The sequence below is a fragment of the Haliotis cracherodii genome, unplaced genomic scaffold, assembly GCF_022045235.1.
Source record: "Haliotis cracherodii isolate W230 unplaced genomic scaffold, xgHalCrac1.p SCAF_15, whole genome shotgun sequence".
NCBI lineage: Eukaryota > Metazoa > Mollusca > Gastropoda > Lepetellida > Haliotidae > Haliotis > Haliotis cracherodii.
In genome coordinates, this window is record NW_027266270.1 from 10,361,676 (window position 1) to 10,380,007 (window position 18,332).

Consider the following 18,332-nt stretch of genomic DNA (forward strand, 5'->3'; position numbering starts at 1 on the left):
CGAAATGAAATGAAAGTTGCTTAGTATAAGAAGAGTGCAGATAAAACGGTGTTAAATATGCTCATTGCTCTTGAATGATGAATTCTGTTTTAACTGTTTTGTGAAATATTGCAATACCCATTGTGTATAATGCTAAATAATGCAAATGGAAGAGAAATACTATTCAGGGGACAGCGAGAGAGAAGGTTGCACAGATACATATTTCCAGGAATACAAGTGTGACCTTAGTGGTCTCATCCATCTGCAGAAGTATTTATGTCCTTTGCTTGGAATATTATGCACACAGCATATTTTCTCCTTGCAATATCATATCCGATGTTGTTTCTAAGATTGCATCTTCGAATCGAATGAACTGTAGGAGAGAAGTGACACATTCTACCATACAAAGCTGCAATACGTGATGATAGGCCCACTCCGACGTTTTGGCCTTGTTTATGTTCAACCTGCATAGCTGACAGATGAAATTATTGACTGTTTATCAAATATTTGACATTTGGATGCGGCTGATGACATCGATGGAGTAACTTGTGGAGGACATTTCCACATTTGACGCATCAGTGACAAAAATGATGTCCGATGCAATTCCCTATTTTGACTTGTACCATATGTTCCCATCTTTTGTCGGGTGACCAATTGACTTGCCTTTCCATGTGTTTGTGACGGATGCCGCCGTTGGGACAGAATACGCTCACCTTCTCGCGAACACCTGGTACCATTACTGTTTGATAGTGATTCGTAAAGACACACTTACGATATAGTCGGAATCGTACAACGGAACATGCTTTATGCAGAGATTTCTATTGGATATGGAAAGGGTTTTGTCGCTTTATTATCCCCCCGACATATAATGCAGGGGGATATAGCGATCAGCCAGTCTGTCTGTCCGTCCGTCTGTCCGTCTGTCCGTCCGTCTGTCCGTCCGTAATCATTTCTTTTTCCGGGGCAGAACTCGAAAATAATTCAGTGCGACATTTTATTCAGTGATCTAAACTTGGCATATCTATCAATCACATACTGAAGTTGTGCCTTTTGCTATTTAGGAATTTTAGAATTTTTTTATTTTTTACGTCTCCATGCTAACAAGTTGGACTAACATGTTTGTTTCCGGACCGTAACTCAAAAACCGTTAAATGCTTTCTTACACAACTTTGCATGTCTACCAGGCACATACTGAACTGGTGCCTTTTGCTATTAAAGAAATATTTTTTTTATTTTTTTAACGTTTCCATGGCAAACAGTTGGACTTAGGTTCTATAGGGTAGAGTTTGTTTCCAGAGCATAACTCATAACCCATTCAAAACTTTATTACAAAACTTTGCATGTCTATCAGACTCATGCTTAACTGGTGCCTTTTGCTATTTAGGAATTTTAGAAAAAAATTTTTTACGTTTACATGGCAACAAGTTGGACTTAGGTTCTATGAGGGTGGTGTTCGTTTCCGGAGCGTAACTCAAAAACATTGCATGTCCATATATAAAGCACATACTGAACAGGTGCCATTTGATATTAAGGAGTTTTAGATATGTTTATTTTATAATTTCCATTGCAGCTATTTTGACATGGGCTAAGAGAAATGTTGGGTCACTTACCTGGTTTGGGACCATAACGTGTTAAAATGGGTGGGGGATATAGATGACTTCGTTGACTATACGCTTGTTTCTTGTAATTTGTAATTTGTTTGCATAATCATTACATACAGAATTGCACATTTACTTGTCGGTACTTTACAGACAGCTGCCGCGGGGATATGTCATCTTTCTGATGACTCTAGTTTACAAGAAGCATAACATTTGTCAAGAAGCTTTTCATTGTTGTTCATTGACCCGTTGATGACTACTTCAGTGGTGCATTGTTAGTAAACGTTATATTTTTTATTAGTTTGAATTGGTACGGTGCATGAAAAAATAATAATTAGACAACACTTTTTGTTATTCATTGTCCTTGAAATCAGATCAATGATTCACAATTTTTTGTGTACTTCTTACTTCTGGTTTACTTCTGTTTTTGATCTTTCGAAACGCACGTATACCGGCAAGGATAATTCGTTCAATGGACTAACTGTCTTGTATTTGACTTCACTAGATGCTTATCCAGTCAGTATCACAAAACATTTGAAGACAAGACTCACCAAGCAATGTCAAATATCAAAACAGATAACATGAAAGTGACACATAAAGGTTGAAATATGAAAATTAAAATTGCAAAGAAAAGGTCAAAATTTGAGAAATACTTATTTTGGGCAAACCAATGCATGTAGCGAATTCCTTCTGTTAATATATAGCAATGTGCAGTGTACATGACATTGTGAAAGACATAGATCATTTACATGCACCTAGACGCAGAATTCCTCTACTTCCTTTAACTTGATGTATGACTAAAGACGATATGACAAAGATCATTATATTATATTAATAATTTTGACTAATATCAACAGTCGAACAACTGACAACGCCTCTTTTTTCGACGATTCTTGCGGAAAGAAATCACACAGTGTTTTGTCTCCTTTGCATACATAAAACGTCAATGCAAGAGAATAAGAAATCTTGATTATGCTCCGAAACAGATTCCATGTGGCCTACGGGCAATCAATGGCGGAAAATTCACCCGTGCAAAGACGCAATGTTTCAATACGTTTGTGATGTCTTATACATTGATGCACATGCTGATTAGATAGTCGGACATTGTGTAAAATCGTTTGATCTCCAAATGCTTTAATCATAAAAAAAAATGTGGAATCGACATAATTGGAATATGTTGCCGCTTTTTCTATTGATTAATACAGACAGACCGTAGCATTTAACAGGTTTAAAAAACATTCTACAAACATCAATCAATATAATGACACTTGTCGCCACGGCGTACGTATTAGTATTATCATGAAAAGTCAGTGCAAAAGGAATTTGACTCGTCAACATCCTCTTCTTCCTTGAGATAAAAATCTCTATTCATACTTGGCCTTCAGTTCTTTTCAAACACACCCTAAGTGTTGATTAGACAATCCATTGAAGTACCAGGGAGTCAGTGAGTCCGTGAGTTTGGTTTTACGCCGCTTTTAGCAATATCACGACGAGGGACAACAGAAACGGGCTTCACAGATTGTACCCATGTCGGGAATCGAACCACGGCGTGACGAGCGAACGCTTTAACCACAAGGCTAATCCACCGTCCCCGGGATGCCAGTGGCAAGGGAACTGTGTCTTCTAATAACAGAACACAACGCTCTAGATGTTATTTGTGTATGAACTCTAAACATTCATGCTTTTAGAAGATATATCTTATGGATATGGAAAGGGTTTTGTCGCTTTTATTTATTTTTATTTTCACAACTCCATATTTCCCAGATTGGTCCCTATCAATATTCTTGAAATATCACCACCGTACGAATTGTCAAAGCGACCTATATCTTACAATACCTATTCAATCTCTAAAGCGCTTGTAAGGTCGCCATATGCTGCAAACAGCATGGAACCGTCTGGCACCCGATATTAACACACAAAAAACATACAAATCGGTGGAACAGATAACTGCAAAATACACCACACATGCTACTGCATAAATCAGGAAGCAATGCTTATTGCGTAATAATCAAACGACCGTATTTGTTTGCATGAAGTACGAATAGGTTTACAAAGTGTGAATGTTCTTTGACATCTATCAGGTATATTCCCACTATAACACGAGGGCCTGTAACCAGGCAACGACCCTTGCTGCCTGGCAACAAGATGACATGCCTCACACGCAACTGATCCCGTTGAATTCTATTCACAATTTGAACCTATGAATATGGAAATCATTGAAAACATAATTAATCATGAGAGCGACACACCTGTCACAAGGAGACTCCGATTTGACAATTTGGGAAACAACAAACCTTTTTACCTCAAATGTTAAATTTCAGTGAAGCATATACTAGTTAGGCTTCGGCTGATAAACGAGAATTTATTATTATTATTATTATTATTATTATCATTATTATTATTATTATTTTTATTTTTATTTTTATAAAGTGGCATATGTACCGCAACGTCACAATGAAAGAATAAAGATACTGACATATGGATTTCATCTTCATTTAGAATGACTCATTGATCCATGCTTGACAACTGTCAACAGCAAAGGTATTTACAGTTCGCATTCAAACGGACAGAACAATACGTACACCAGCTAGAAAGGACCGACCGCGTGTTGTCCGATTTAATGGTCATTTGGCGTTAAGACTTTTTTTTTAATTCAAAACTCGGCGACATAATGATGTATGCACTGACTTTGTTAATATTAGTAGTACACAGTGTTCATGGCCAGAACTGTGGACAATGTACAGTCACCAAGCATAAAGCGTTAGATGACCACATTAGTCCGTCATACCAACTCTGGACAAGAACCAATTCTCTGACAGTAGCAGAATGCGGTGCAGGCTGCTACATGGATGTAGGGTGTCGTTCCTTCATCTACAAAGGTGCAACGACAACGTGTACTGGATACGCCAGCAGCATGTCGACACCAACGAGGATGGGTGCTGTCGCTGAGGTTGGTGCAAGAGCGTATCTGATGTGTACAGGTATAGTCGATTTTGATTCTCCGTTCCCATAATCTGAAGGGTGTCATTTTTGTGTTACACTGAACTGTTTATTACTTAAGCAGCCTTCAGTAAATGGAGCCGCCATTCATTATGCTTGAAACCACGCGGGGTGTGGACACTTGAGGGACGCATTTCACGCATTTAGGGAGGTTTTTGAGACATTGGCCTAACATGTCAAGGCCATCCTCAAGGTCAAAGCGGGGGGCACGGGAGGCCCAGTCGTTCTGCATATTTCGCCTAAAATGTCTGACAAAGTTACATATTTCGCAAAGGATACTTTCCTGTCTTTTCTGATTGTGAAACATCGACCAAACGCACCATTTGGTAATTTATTGACCTTTAAAACGTATTTTTCGAAATCGTCAAGAAATAAGCATGGAGAAAAGAGCTGCTTGCACTTCTCACGTGGTTTTCAGGGAAATAGAGGTTAGGGGTGTTAGGTCTAAACGGGTGGTAAACAGTCTGCTGTTCCTTGAACTGTGAATATTTTCGAAATGCCAGGACCAGACACTGCAACTTGAAATTTCTCCATCGGACTATAGAGGCTGGACAGTCTTTAATGTCCCCAGCAGCACAATTTCACGTCTTTGGGAAAAATAAATGGTATAGGACCACAAGATATCACAACTGCAGCTAAGGACATGTTCGTCCGGGTCTTCTATCTACGTCTACGCCTAGTCAGCGTTGGGACAACACGTCATCGTCTTCGTGAATTTGGACTTCCATTATGAAGGCCGTATTGCGGTGCTATTCTACGACGTGAGCCACACGTTTACGATGGTGTGTAAACGTTCAATCATGGAATCTGAATAACTGGCGTAGAGTTTGGTTCAGTGATGAATCTCGTTTTTTTATGCATCTTCGAGATAGGCGAACCTGTGTCTACAGACGTAGAAATGAAAGTTTTACTCAAACGCTGCCATATCACGTTGTGTGAACGTTTGTGTGACAGTGAGATTCGACAACAGAAATTATGCCTTTCATCATGATTGTAACGTTTGACATTCACAGATATTTGCCTCTGTCTAGAAATATCACTTGAATTAAGACGACGACGAATGCTAACTTTTTCACCTGTGCGTTTCTTTTTTGTTCGCTTTTTGTTGTTATTTTTATTTTGAGGGGGGAGAGATTATGTGTTTGAAACCACGCTCTCTTTGGACATTTCAGGGATACCAGATCATGTAAATATCCTTTATAGTCCTGAGAGATGATTTTTGCACACATATTGAGGGTCTAGGTCACAGCCTGAAAACAATGTTTGGTGACCACCAAACACGGATTTATTGTAGATCAATGTTATAGCCATCATATATCCGCACCCGATGTTTTGGCTGTCATCAGGACATTATCGATGTTGTTTCAATCATTATGTACGTGTTGTTTGCGACCTATCTAACCCGGAAGCCAAATATTAGGGTTTCTACTCTATATTGTTATCATATATATGCCATATTCGATGCCTTTGCCATCATGAGGCAAAGCCTTTTTGTCTGTCATTCGGCTACTCTCGATGTTGTTGCCTCTATATAAATGTCCAACTAGATCAATGCACTTCATGTCAGCATCCCCCATTGGTAACTGAGGTTCTGGTTCGAAATTCGTCTTCGCCATGGTATCTTTTTGCATAGTTACTTCGACCTTCCATCAGCCATCATTCTATATGATATTACATAGTTGTTGTTCAATGCAGCGTGGAGTTAGTGAGTGAGTTGTGTTTCACGTCGCTTTTAACAGTATTCCAGTTATATCATGGCGTGCCAGCTAAATGTTAGAGGAAATTCCGAAGTGATGCTGGTCTTAGACGTTTACCACTTCAGTGAAACCCATGAGCACTGGAATGGTACTGACAAACCTAGATAACATAGTCGGGGCGAACCAGGATTCGAACCCATGATCATAGGTTTCTGGCGTGCCCAAGAGATGCATTTCTGCACAGCGAATTGCGGCGTTTTAGACAACATGGCCAGTCGTATGTAATAATTACATTTTTTTTAATTATTGTCAGCGTCGCTGTCGATTGGCCATTCCTGTTCGAATAACGATGAATGCAGCGTGACCAATTCTATGTGTAACAACGGAGCCTGTGACTGTGACGCTTCTCATTACTACGACATCCACAACAATGAATGCACCGGTAGTATCGACCCTTTTCATACAATGAGCTGATTGTTGTGTACAATACATGATCCATTCAGCCCTAAACAAAAGGCGTGACCTCCTCCGTGGTCCAGAATTAGAGCGTCCGCCCGGAGAGCGGAAGGTCCGGAGTTCGATTCCCGGCCGCGTCATACCAAAAGACGTTAAAAGATGGTACTTGTTGTTACCCTGTCTGGCGCTCGGCATTAAGGGGCTGAAACAAGAACTGGTCGGCTCGGAGTCAGTGTACTGTGTCTGAGTGGGGTATTCATGTTGAACTGCGGCATGGGCTAGCACTATAAATCGGTCCGGACTAGTACAAGCTGCCACACACACGTGCATGCACGTCGCTATATAAGTGAAATAATCTTGGACGCGACGTTAAACCCAATTTCACCTCACCTCACCTCACCTAAACAAAAGGTGTATCTAGTTTGATAATTTGGTTTACGGATCCCCCCTTTTGTGGTATGACGTACATGGGGCGGAATATAACCTTGTATAACTTTTAAAGTATTTTGATCATCGCTCTAACGGTTTTGCCAAAAACGTATAATATTATTTCTAAAGCTTGGAATAGAAAGGTATAAGGGTATATTTATGTTTCACATCATACGAGTCAGGAATTATGGATTAAAGAAACCAAGAAGATTTTTTTTGTAATTTCAATATATTTTAATTCGATCATCGATCCAATTGTTTTCAAACAGTTGTGTGTTAATCATCGTACATATCCGTTCTAAATTTCTCTTAAGAAATTTACCGATTATGTCATTCTACATTCACTCACTGTGTTGTTTTTTTCAGTGACCAACTTACTAGCCAGCCCATGTGCTGTAGACTCGGATTGTCCTGTGACGGACTCTATTTGTGACAACGCCACCTCTCTCTGTGCTTGTAATCATAGCACCATTTACAACCAAACTGTGAACCAGTGCGTCGAATGTAAGTACTGGGCCTCATTGATTGCATTCATTCCAACTCTGTGTCTGTTATCTATCATCGGTCCTGCCCCCACACTGAAGCATAATTAGCACTACACGGAAGCACAAAAAGCACGTGTAGTGTTTCCTAAGACAAGTGACTTTGTTCGAAATATGCCTCTGTTCACCCTGCAGTAAATTGGTATCCGGTTGGATGACATGGTTAGTGCTTGTTAACCTTCCTACACCTTCCTACACCTCACAGGCAGCTGGGGCTGTATACTCCCTGGGAAGCTGAGAATTAACATCGAGTGCGCACTGATCCATTGACAGGGGTAATAATGGTGTAGGGTTCTGAGTATGCCCCTGTGTAGCGCAATATAAATATATATTTATGTTAACGTTTACTAAAGTTGCACAGACAACGCGCCAGTGGCATGTAATTGTTCCGTAAGGCCACAATCAGCAATATTCCTCTTGACGACCTGAAAATAAGTCTGATATAAGGAAATGGTATCATGTTTTTGATCTGAACTAGATAAAGCGAATATTGCATACCACCGCAATATTCCAGCCATGTAACGGTGGACTGTAAATACATAGCAAATGCGCATGTACCACCGGTGGTGGTTTCTTTGAGAAATATACTGAATCTGAATCTGAATCTTTATAAATCGTTTCTGGACAAGACAAACGAGTGACTGACAATGATCTATCTATGCTACCTGGGCACAATGACACGCAATCCGCTAAATTCACCAAACCTGGCCACCTGATCAATTTTGGTGACTCTTCCATCAATCACAGCTTAGTGCATGCGTGTCAATTATATCCCGGAATGTTTGACGGATGTATTATGCAAATACTCATTACGGTATACTATGCTGTCATTATGGTGTCAATAATGCTACATGACTTTCCAGTATTATCAATAACATTACGTCATCATTGTAGCTTCACACTGGCTAGGACAATCCTGCAGTGGAGCTTCAGAATGCACCGTCAGTGACGCCATCTGCAACACCGGCCTCTGTGCCTGCAAGTACGGCTACACCTATGACACGACAACAAAGGAGTGCCGACAATGTGAGTAATCAAATTATTGAAAATCAATATTATTTAGGAAATCGTTGATTGGCTTTAGAAATTGGAAGAAAATGATGTGGTTGTTTGTTTGTTGGTTGGTTGGTTGGTTAACGCCGCACTCAGCAATACTCTGGCTAAACGACGGTTGGCTGTAAATAATTGAGTCTGGACCAGATCCTCCAATGATATCATGAGCATCGATCCACTCAATTGGGACATCGTGACATGCTATCAACCAAGACAGCGAGCCTGACTACCCGTTCGCGTTATTCGTCTCTTACGACAAGTAGGGGTTGCTGAAGACCTATTCTAACCCGGATCTTTTTTGTTTCAACATAGTCTTTTGTCATATTCATATTTATTATTGTTTTTTACCACTTGTAAGGTTTGGATTCGACTGTGTATGATTCAAGAGAATGATGAAATAAAAATTATATCGACACGTTCCTGTGCCCAAATGAATATTTAGCTCACCTGACTTAAAGTCAAGTAAGCTTATGTCATGGTCTGCTTGTCAACATCAGCCATATTGAAATACAACTATTAACAAGATAACACTGATCCAGAGGATCAACACGACGCGAAGAATTTTGCAGCATTGATGCATGTATCTATAATGTCATAACGAAAACAAACATATCATGAATCAAAATTATGGTGATGGTGAAATGGGCTTCATCCTCGATCTCTAGGGGGCAGGGAGGACAGATTCTGTCATGAAGTGGAATAGGCGGCTTAGTATATCTGCCTGTCTCTACACACAGAGACAGACTGCAGGCTCTCAGTCGTATGAAGGACTTGCGGTGGTGTCTAGACATTGTATTGGTTACATAAGCTTCTGGGTACAGGTCTTTCTTAAACATGCGAAAGTCCTAAGTTTATTTCCGTTTGTTAAATTTCCTTTATCGTCCCATAGGTCAGTAAACCACTTCTGTTCATCCTGAATGTTCAGCTGCTTGCGAATAAGTTGTACAGTGGATTTAAAATTAACTGCGGTTAAGTATTGCTCAAATCCCAAGGCTTTTCTCAGCTTCTGCACTCGGTGTTCCCAGGATCTCTTCCGGTTGAGTGACCACTTATGTATCTTGTTAGGTAGTCTGGATTCGTGCATAAGTCCTACTCTCATCCACAATCTGAAGACCTCAAGACGTTTTTTGGTTACACAAGAGATCCAACCCATATCTCCTCTCGTAGCGATGTTCGAAGTTTTACAACTGGCGCCAAGGAAAAAGCGATACGCTCTGTTTTGGATTGTGTTAAGGCATTTGTGTTCATAAAGTCCCCAAATACCTGCCCCATACGTCAGAATAGGCTGGATCAAAGAATTATAGAGGGCAGTAAATACATGACAGGCCATTCCACCTGCATCACAAAACTTGGTGAAAAGTGCACTCAGAGCTCTGCCTGCTGATTTTGCCAACCGGTTGACCACTGTCTTGAAGTCCAAATGTTCATGGAACCAGAGGCCGAGGTATTTGTAGGACTGCGTGTAATATCACCACATTTAAACGTAACTTTGGAGCATTCTCGCTTGCCTGGTCTGAAGTGAACGATTTGAGACTTCTCACCATTAAGCTCCAATCTCCACTTAAAACACCATTCATGAACTTTGTTGAGCATCATTTGTAAATATTCTTCTGTCGGTGCAAGTAACACCATGTCGTATGCATCACACGGAAACTGGGTTATTGGACATTGGCACAACGTGTGTAGTTAGTTGCGTGGCTCAATTTTCGATTTTCGCTATTTTATGGTCATTAATATATATATATATATTTATATAATAAAATAATAAAGTACACATTAGTCCATCATCTTCTTTAAACTCCGTGTTTTGCAACATTATAAATTTGACCCTGACTTGATCTTTGCACATCCACCTTAAATGAAAGCTGAAACTTAATATGACTGTTACTGAGTCATTATGTTCTAAATATAATGAATTTTCGTTCCATTTTTGAATATTGCCATTGTTTAGTTCGTTGTGTAATTTCTTTTTTTTTTACCAAAATTTTAAATGTTGACCTTGTTCTTTTGCAATGTTGTAAACATCACCCCTTTATCACATAGTGACATCATACGTCGTTCAAATCAGTAGAGCTTGTATTATGCAGACAATATTAGAATATCAAAATTTGCCAATTTCGGAAAATTGAAAGAACAGTCAAAATGTGACCTTAACTATACTAATATTATTTCCAGCACTACATGACACGTGCGGCTCTACATCCGGTTGTTCAGTGGCCAACTCATTCTGCCGCAGTGGCAGCTGTGTCTGTGATGTCGGATACTCCTTTAAAAGAACAGAAAACCAATGTGACCGATGTAAGTTTGTTTGTTTGTATGTTCTATTTTTAGGGGGATTGGGTTGTATTTATTTTGTTTATCATATATATGTATATCTATCTATCTATCTATCTATCTACCTATCTATCTATATATATATAATTCTATTTTTATTTTTTTTATTTTATTTTGGTTTTGGTTTTGTTTTGGTTTTTTCTGGGGGGGGGGGGGGGGAGTCGTCGGAAATGTATTTTACGCCTTGAGGTGAAATGGGGTTAAAATCGCGTCCAAGATTATGGCACTTATATAGCGACATGCATACATGTGTGTGTGTGTGTGTGTGTGTGTGTGTGTGTGTGTGTGTGTGTGTGTGTGTGTGTGTGTGTAGCTCCTTGTACTAGTCCGGACTGATGCCGATGTATATGCTAGCACACGGAGATCCCATGCCGCAGTTTAACATGAATACCACATTCAGACACAGTATACTGACTCCGAGCCGACCAGTCCTTGTTTTAGCCTCTTAATGCCGAGCGCCAGACAGGGTAACAACACCTTTTAACGTCTTTTTGTATGACGCGGCCGGGGATCGAACCCGGACGTTCCGCTCTCCGGGCTGACGCTCTACAACTAGGCCACGGAGGCGGTCTTTACGCCTTGATATATCCATATGTGCTGATGCATTGGCATTAAGGCGTAAAACGGCATGTAAGCTAAAGATGACAGGAAGACCAAAGAGACGGCGGTGTCAAACAGATGACACGCCAAGGGCATTCCGTTTGAGGATTGGTTCATTCATATACTTTTCCCAGCTATTTTGCCCTTTACGCCAAATGGAATCTGTTTCGGCGGGTAATTAAGACTTGTTATTCTCTTGCATTGATGTTTTATATTTACGCTCTGTGACACGACTCACTGCGTGTCATCGTTTCTCGACCACGTAGTACGTAGCTCATATTATCAATCACTGGTTTGTCAAGTCCATACTACTTCACTCCTTTCAAGCCTTTCTCATATACTTGGTGTTGTGTTGACAATTAAGTAGCAATTAAGCAATTAAACTTTGATCGCCGACGCCACATTTTGCTTGGAAATCCCAGGGATATGTATGTGTATAGCCCTGGCAGTTTTGTCGTTATGTTGCTTCCGTCAAAGATGTGGACACCCCTTTGGAATGTTCTTAAAATATTTGTCAATGATATTGCGGATGAAATTCACTTTCAAGGCCATAAATTAAAAAAGGTATTACGCTCGCGATAACTTGAGAAGTATTTACTGCAGATCAATGACACTTGGTAGTGGTCATCCTCAGTGCGGTTCCCAGATACAAAAGGTCATTAGTGACCAAAGCGTGGTCAAAATAACAGTGAAGGTCATTCAACAATGATGTTTGCCTATTTGACTAACATTTATGTAATTAGAGGAAATGGACTTTGATAAGGTAGGAAGAAGCATAGGTATAATTGTTTCAAAGTACTGAATTTGGCATTATTATTTTTCAAAACCGGAAGTGATGTCATTAAAGTTGCAGTGCTTATAACTTTGTTATTAAAGTAATTAGAGGCACCGTTTGGGGGCATTCATTAAGATGCGGAGATGGGGCAGGTTCTGTTTTTGTATGTGATAATCTTCACTAGACGGCACTAGACACAAATAGTTGATCATGCCCATTGGTGTCTACTTGTTAACGAGTTTCGAATACGATTTTCAAGCTTTCAAAAAGCAGCCATACTGAAAAACAGATATAGCTATTACTTAGCCGAATGCATTAATGGGGGTCATGATATGTTCAGTCAGCAGTGAGCCTGACCACATATGTTCGGGGTTCGTTTTTTGGAGGGGACGACATTTTTTATTATTTGGCTTTCGTAAATGACCCGATATAAATTGTATTAAGTATTGTATCAATGACGCACAGTCTGCACAGTTTACGGGGATAGCTACGCTGGTCACGTCGACGTTGGCGTTGGCGGATGCAACCTCATCTCTGTAACGGCGTCAACTGCTGAAGACTGCTGGAAGACATGTACCTCACAGACGGGGATGCTGTGCAAGAACGTTGAGTACAACGAAGCATCTGGGTCCTGTATTTTGTGTGATAAAGCCTGGTTTGAACTCAGCCCAGGAAGTCGGCTGTATTCAGATCCAGGATGGACGACCTACTTCAGAAACTGCGGCGACTGTAAGTTGGAAAATAGTGATGCTTCAGACTGTTGAAAATTGTCTGCAACAAGAAATAATTTGTTGCCTGGTGTATTTTAGAAACAAATATTTAGGCTCATATTTAGGTACATGTGCTTTTGCAGCTGTAGCTGAAAATATATCTAGTTGGTGTCGGTGTACTCATTCACTCACTCATTCACTCGGGTGAGGACCTCCGAAGTAACTATGAAGCGTTTTTTAACCTAAGGCTTGTCGCAAGAGCCGAGTAGAATGGGGATTGGGTGGCCAGGCTCTGTAACCTGTCGTCGTAGCATGATGGCGTGGGTTTGCAGTCACAGGTTTCGTTGGTAACGATTCGTTTTCTTACAGGCCGCGATTACACAGAGCCGATGACATTTATATATTCACTCACGACCCGTGAAGACCCGGGATAGAATTCAGCAACCCATGCTTGCCGTGAAAGGCTACTATGCTTGTCGCAAGAGGCGACTAACGGGATAAGGTGGTCAGGCTCACTGACTTGGTTGATGCATGTAATCGTATCCCAATTTCGAGGATCGATGTTCATGATGTCAATCACTGGATTGCCTGGTCTCAATTATTCACAGACCGCCGTTACATGCCTGGGATATTGTTGAGTGCGGCGTTAAACAACAAGCAAACACACAAACAACAGCACCAAACCCGTGCTCGTGGGTTTAACCAAAATGAAGACGTGCATTACGGGTTTTCTTCTCACATCAAGCTGATATAACTGGAATACTGCTCAAAACGGCATTAAACGCGATTCACTCACTCATTCACTCATACAACAGTAATAGCTGAAAAAAGTTCAAAGTGGCCATCACCAAACTCGCTATCATTCCAGCAACCACAGTATTAGGGAAACTATGCAGCAGTAACACCGATTGCTCTGCGTCCAACGTCATCTGTAAAAGTGGAACCTGCGTGTGTACCGTCGGATACTCCTTCAACGTCGCAACTAACGGATGCGTGCAGCGTGAGTATGCTTATAATATGACAAAGAGGTTCTTTCTGTAAATATTTCAGAAACAAGCATGGTATCGCGTAAGCCTGGTTAAGCTTTCTTTTGTTTTACGCCACACTCATATTCCTATTCCAAAACGTACCAGAACAATTTTAGACAACCTTAGTACCTGGTCGATTGTTCAAGTTTTGATTTGAATGTTGAAACATGATATGAACTGATCTAACCATGACGTATGTAGTATCTTCAGTTGATACGTGGAGGCTAATACCAGGCAGGTAGGGGAGGGGATGGAACAGGGTGACGGGTAGATATGGGGCAGATTGCAGGGTTCAAATGTTGGTAATGGACTTAAAAAATGTATTCTCTGGCGGGTGACAGGCAGGTTGAAGGTCGGTATCAAAAAGCCAGCTCACAATAACCATTGACGGTTTATTCATTGTTGTGCTGTAGAGAGGCGAGTGTGAACTAAATGGTGTGATATGCAGTTTGCCACATTTGAGGAATTTACCTTGCTTTTAAAATTAGCAACATGATCTCAACATGAAGTTGGGAACCTCAAGGGTAACTAATAATGATATCAGGTGCTCGCGAAAAAGGTGTAGGTATCCTGCCTCACCGGTGGCACCGATCACAAACACATGCATAGGCCAGTCAAGTGTTCACCTGAAACAGAAACAGCCTGTTAAACTAATATATTAAGCAAAAACAAAAATATAACCGAGCCTTGCTGCTGCGTGTCGAACACATGTATCGTTGCATCAATAGCATTGAATAAAGGATGAAGAGCACGTAAAATCCTATATTCCCAGAGTTAAGAGAGAATTGAACTGAACAGTTGTGAAATACAGACGAAGGACAAAAAAGCTGACTCGATTGAATAGAGGGTAAATCGCGTTTAGGTAAAGTTGAGGTCAGATTATATTACATACCGGTTACAAACCTCCAATAGACAGTTCGCATACAAGTTACGGGCAGGCTACAGATAGGTAACAAAGGCAGGCTTTTGGCAGACACAAGACATGTGACAGGTTTCAAGCTGGTTACATACTTGCTATAGGCAGGCTAACAAGGGTTCAATACAGTAGGGGAATTAACGAGCAAATACAGAACTTCCTCGGTTTGGGGTAGAGTGGATAGTTTATATTTTCGGGACTGGTGTATGAGAGTGGCAACCCCCTCTCTCCTGAATCCAGAATATCATCTATCTTTTCTCCCTTAGTCTTATTTGCCCCCGCCGGCTTCACGGATACTACTCAACACAGATATCTCTTTGAAGTTAAATTCGTAAAAGAAAAATATATAAAGGACTGGTTTTATAAATGTTGAATATGTACCAAATACGATTTTATTTGCGTCCCGCGAACTACACTGCTGGGTCCCGAATGTCCTCTAAATAGACTCGACCTGTGAAGATCAGGTGTAGAATAGGTCTTCAGCAACCCATGTATGAGGCGACTAACGAGATCGGGTGGTCAGGCTCGCTGACTTGATTGATGCATGTCATCGTATACCAATTGCGTGGATCGATGCTCATGATGTCAATCACTGGAATGTCTGTTCCAGACTCGATTATTTACAGACCGGCGTCATAAAGCTGGAATATGGCTGAGTGCGGCGTTAAAGAACAAACAAACAAACAAACAAACAAATCACCAAAGAGGTAAAGTGGTAAAGTGAAAGACCTGCGTCACTGTGGGCTTTGATCCCACACGTCCTAACCTGAATACATCGGTTTCAGACCCTACTCACTCACTCCCTTTTGCAACCAATGATGCAAATGTTAGGTGGCCTACACTTTCAAAATGAGCGTAACAAGTCTTTCACATCCCATTTCAGTGTGTTCTGCCTACAGTGACACCTATGTTGGTCACTCAGGTGTCAGAGTGGACAGTTGCAACATCGCCAGTACGACTACAACGACTGCTCAAGCATGCTGGGAGCGATGCACAGCTGAGACAGGAACACGTTGTAAGATTGCTCAGTACAGGGCAGATGACGAAGATTGCATTCTGTGCGACAAAGGATGGTTTGAAATCCTTCCTGATGACAGGATGTATGACGAGGATGGATGGACCACCTATTTTAGGAACTGTGAATGAATATGTCGTGTCAAAGAATAGATCAGATGTTTCAAACTCATTAAAATCCTATCTTTTTCCTCGGACACTATACGGCTCCACTGAAGATTTAAGGACATTCTTCCAACCAATATTTCAGGGTTAACAGCAGGAAGTCTATTTATTTATTTGTTGATTTCTTGGTCAACGAATCACTCAGTAATGTTACAGCTATATAATGGGGTCCTGTAATCGAGATTTGACCAGACAATCCAGTGATTGATACTCTGTGCAACGATCATCGCCATCGATGATGGCACGCAATCAACCAAGTCACCGAGACAGACCACCTCATCCATTGATATCTCCCAATACGAAATGCAAGATTGCTGCGGACAAATTCTGTCCCAAATGAGGTGTCCATTTTCGGTGACTAAGACATAACTATTGTCGAATTATATGTGATCGTTTTGTGTAAAATTTGTACCTCATACAATTAGCCGACATTAGCTCGTATGCCAGTTATTTTGTTTGTGATATAAATTTTGGTTGACATATTTTTGTTGTATATACATGTTCCTCGCGTAGAGTGGAAGGTCGGGCCGAGTTTACCAAAAGACGTTAAAATACAGATGGTAACACAGTATACATCCAAGCACACCATGACGACTCAACAATTCAGATAAAACAAGACTAGAGACCTTCTACCCCACCAATCCCGATCTATCCACCCACTTATAGTTGCCTGAGTTTATACCTTGATCATAATGCATTCTTTCTTTCGTTAATAATGTGGTACGCCCAATTTGCCAATCGAAAAGAATTCTGCGCTAGTTTTGTAAATTTGAAAACACTGGGGTGTATGGATGAGTAATTTGGCAAATACAGCCGTCTTAACTCCATATATTTTGGACGCATTATTTAAACGTGGTATTCGTCCTCTATATCAGTTTTACAAAACGAACATAGACGCTGCTCTCGCTGTAATTTGGGTTCAAGCCATCTCCACTTTTCAGTCATGAAAATATGTGAACTGAGCCTAAAACGTGTTAGAGTGAGTGAGTGAGTTTAGATTTAAAGTCACATTGGCAATATTTCAGCCATATAGTGACTAAATCAAGTTATACAGTAATAATACATTCACATAGATATTAAAATTTGTCGACAAAGGACAGTAAAAGCACTAGTCTATCACAGATATAGATTTAAAACTAGCATGTTATCATAAAAATGTGACTACTCTGAACAATACATTATAAAAAAGGGGCTAGAGATCACCAGCAACCAAAGTTAGGACACCATACTAGGGACCATGGGGACTTACGGTACATCTGCTTCCTGCATGGTACCCCAGCAGGATTTACACCATCCCTCTGGCAAAACGTGTTAGAGCTACTCGGAATTCTACAAGATCAAAACCGACAGACGGTTCGCATTCGGCAAGATCTGGACGCAATCTGAACTCAATCGACAAAAAACGGCAATGAACAATTCATGCCCGTTCATCACGACAGCGTCCCGATCCACAGAACACCGTCCAGGCAACAAAGGACATTGCTACGATTTTGATCCGTTACAGCAGAATCTGCTACGACATAGTCACGATTGTAATCCGTCTAGACAAAATCGGCTGAGTTTCCCTATTGTTACAGGACGCGTACACTGCCAGGAGAGCTTGCCCGACCTCTCTGGACCTTTCCTGATCCGTAGAACTCTGTTACGAACATATGCGACTGCGTTCAGACAATGATAGGACATTCCAGATCATTGAGGATAGTAATCCACATTTTTCACTTTCGTGTCGTAGCGCTGTCTGATCTCAAACGGGAGCCATAATCGGCACTGTGTGATCCTGTCCTTACAGAGACCGATAACAGTTGACCGAAGTGGATGAATCCCAACGGCCGCATCATCATTCCCAACCTTGCCTGCAGTATCTCGTAACGGGTGCAAATAGAAGGCGTTACACTTTCCATGTACTGGTCTGAAAACAAAGTGAACTGTCATCAATTCATGCAGCTGACCGTACAAAGAACGTAGTCCATAAGAACATAAGAAAGTATATAGGTAATGCCATCCAATATATGCCAGTCAGGTGCATATTACACATA

The 18,332-nt window shown here is 40.8% G+C and overlaps 1 protein-coding gene across 1 annotated transcript; it reads left to right on the plus strand.

Moving 5' to 3' along the window:
* The first annotated feature begins 4,248 nt into the window (after positions 1 to 4,248).
* Positions 4,249 to 16,263, plus strand: LOC139461995 (cell-cell adhesion glycoprotein 64-like). Its single transcript, XM_071243488.1, has 8 exons — positions 4,249 to 4,558; positions 6,588 to 6,716; positions 7,526 to 7,663; positions 8,596 to 8,727; positions 10,930 to 11,052; positions 12,929 to 13,192; positions 14,042 to 14,173; positions 16,001 to 16,263. Exons 1-8 carry the CDS (start codon positions 4,249 to 4,251, stop codon positions 16,261 to 16,263), a joined length of 1,491 nt encoding a protein of 496 aa, XP_071099589.1.
* The last annotated feature ends 2,069 nt before the right edge of the window (positions 16,264 to 18,332 follow it).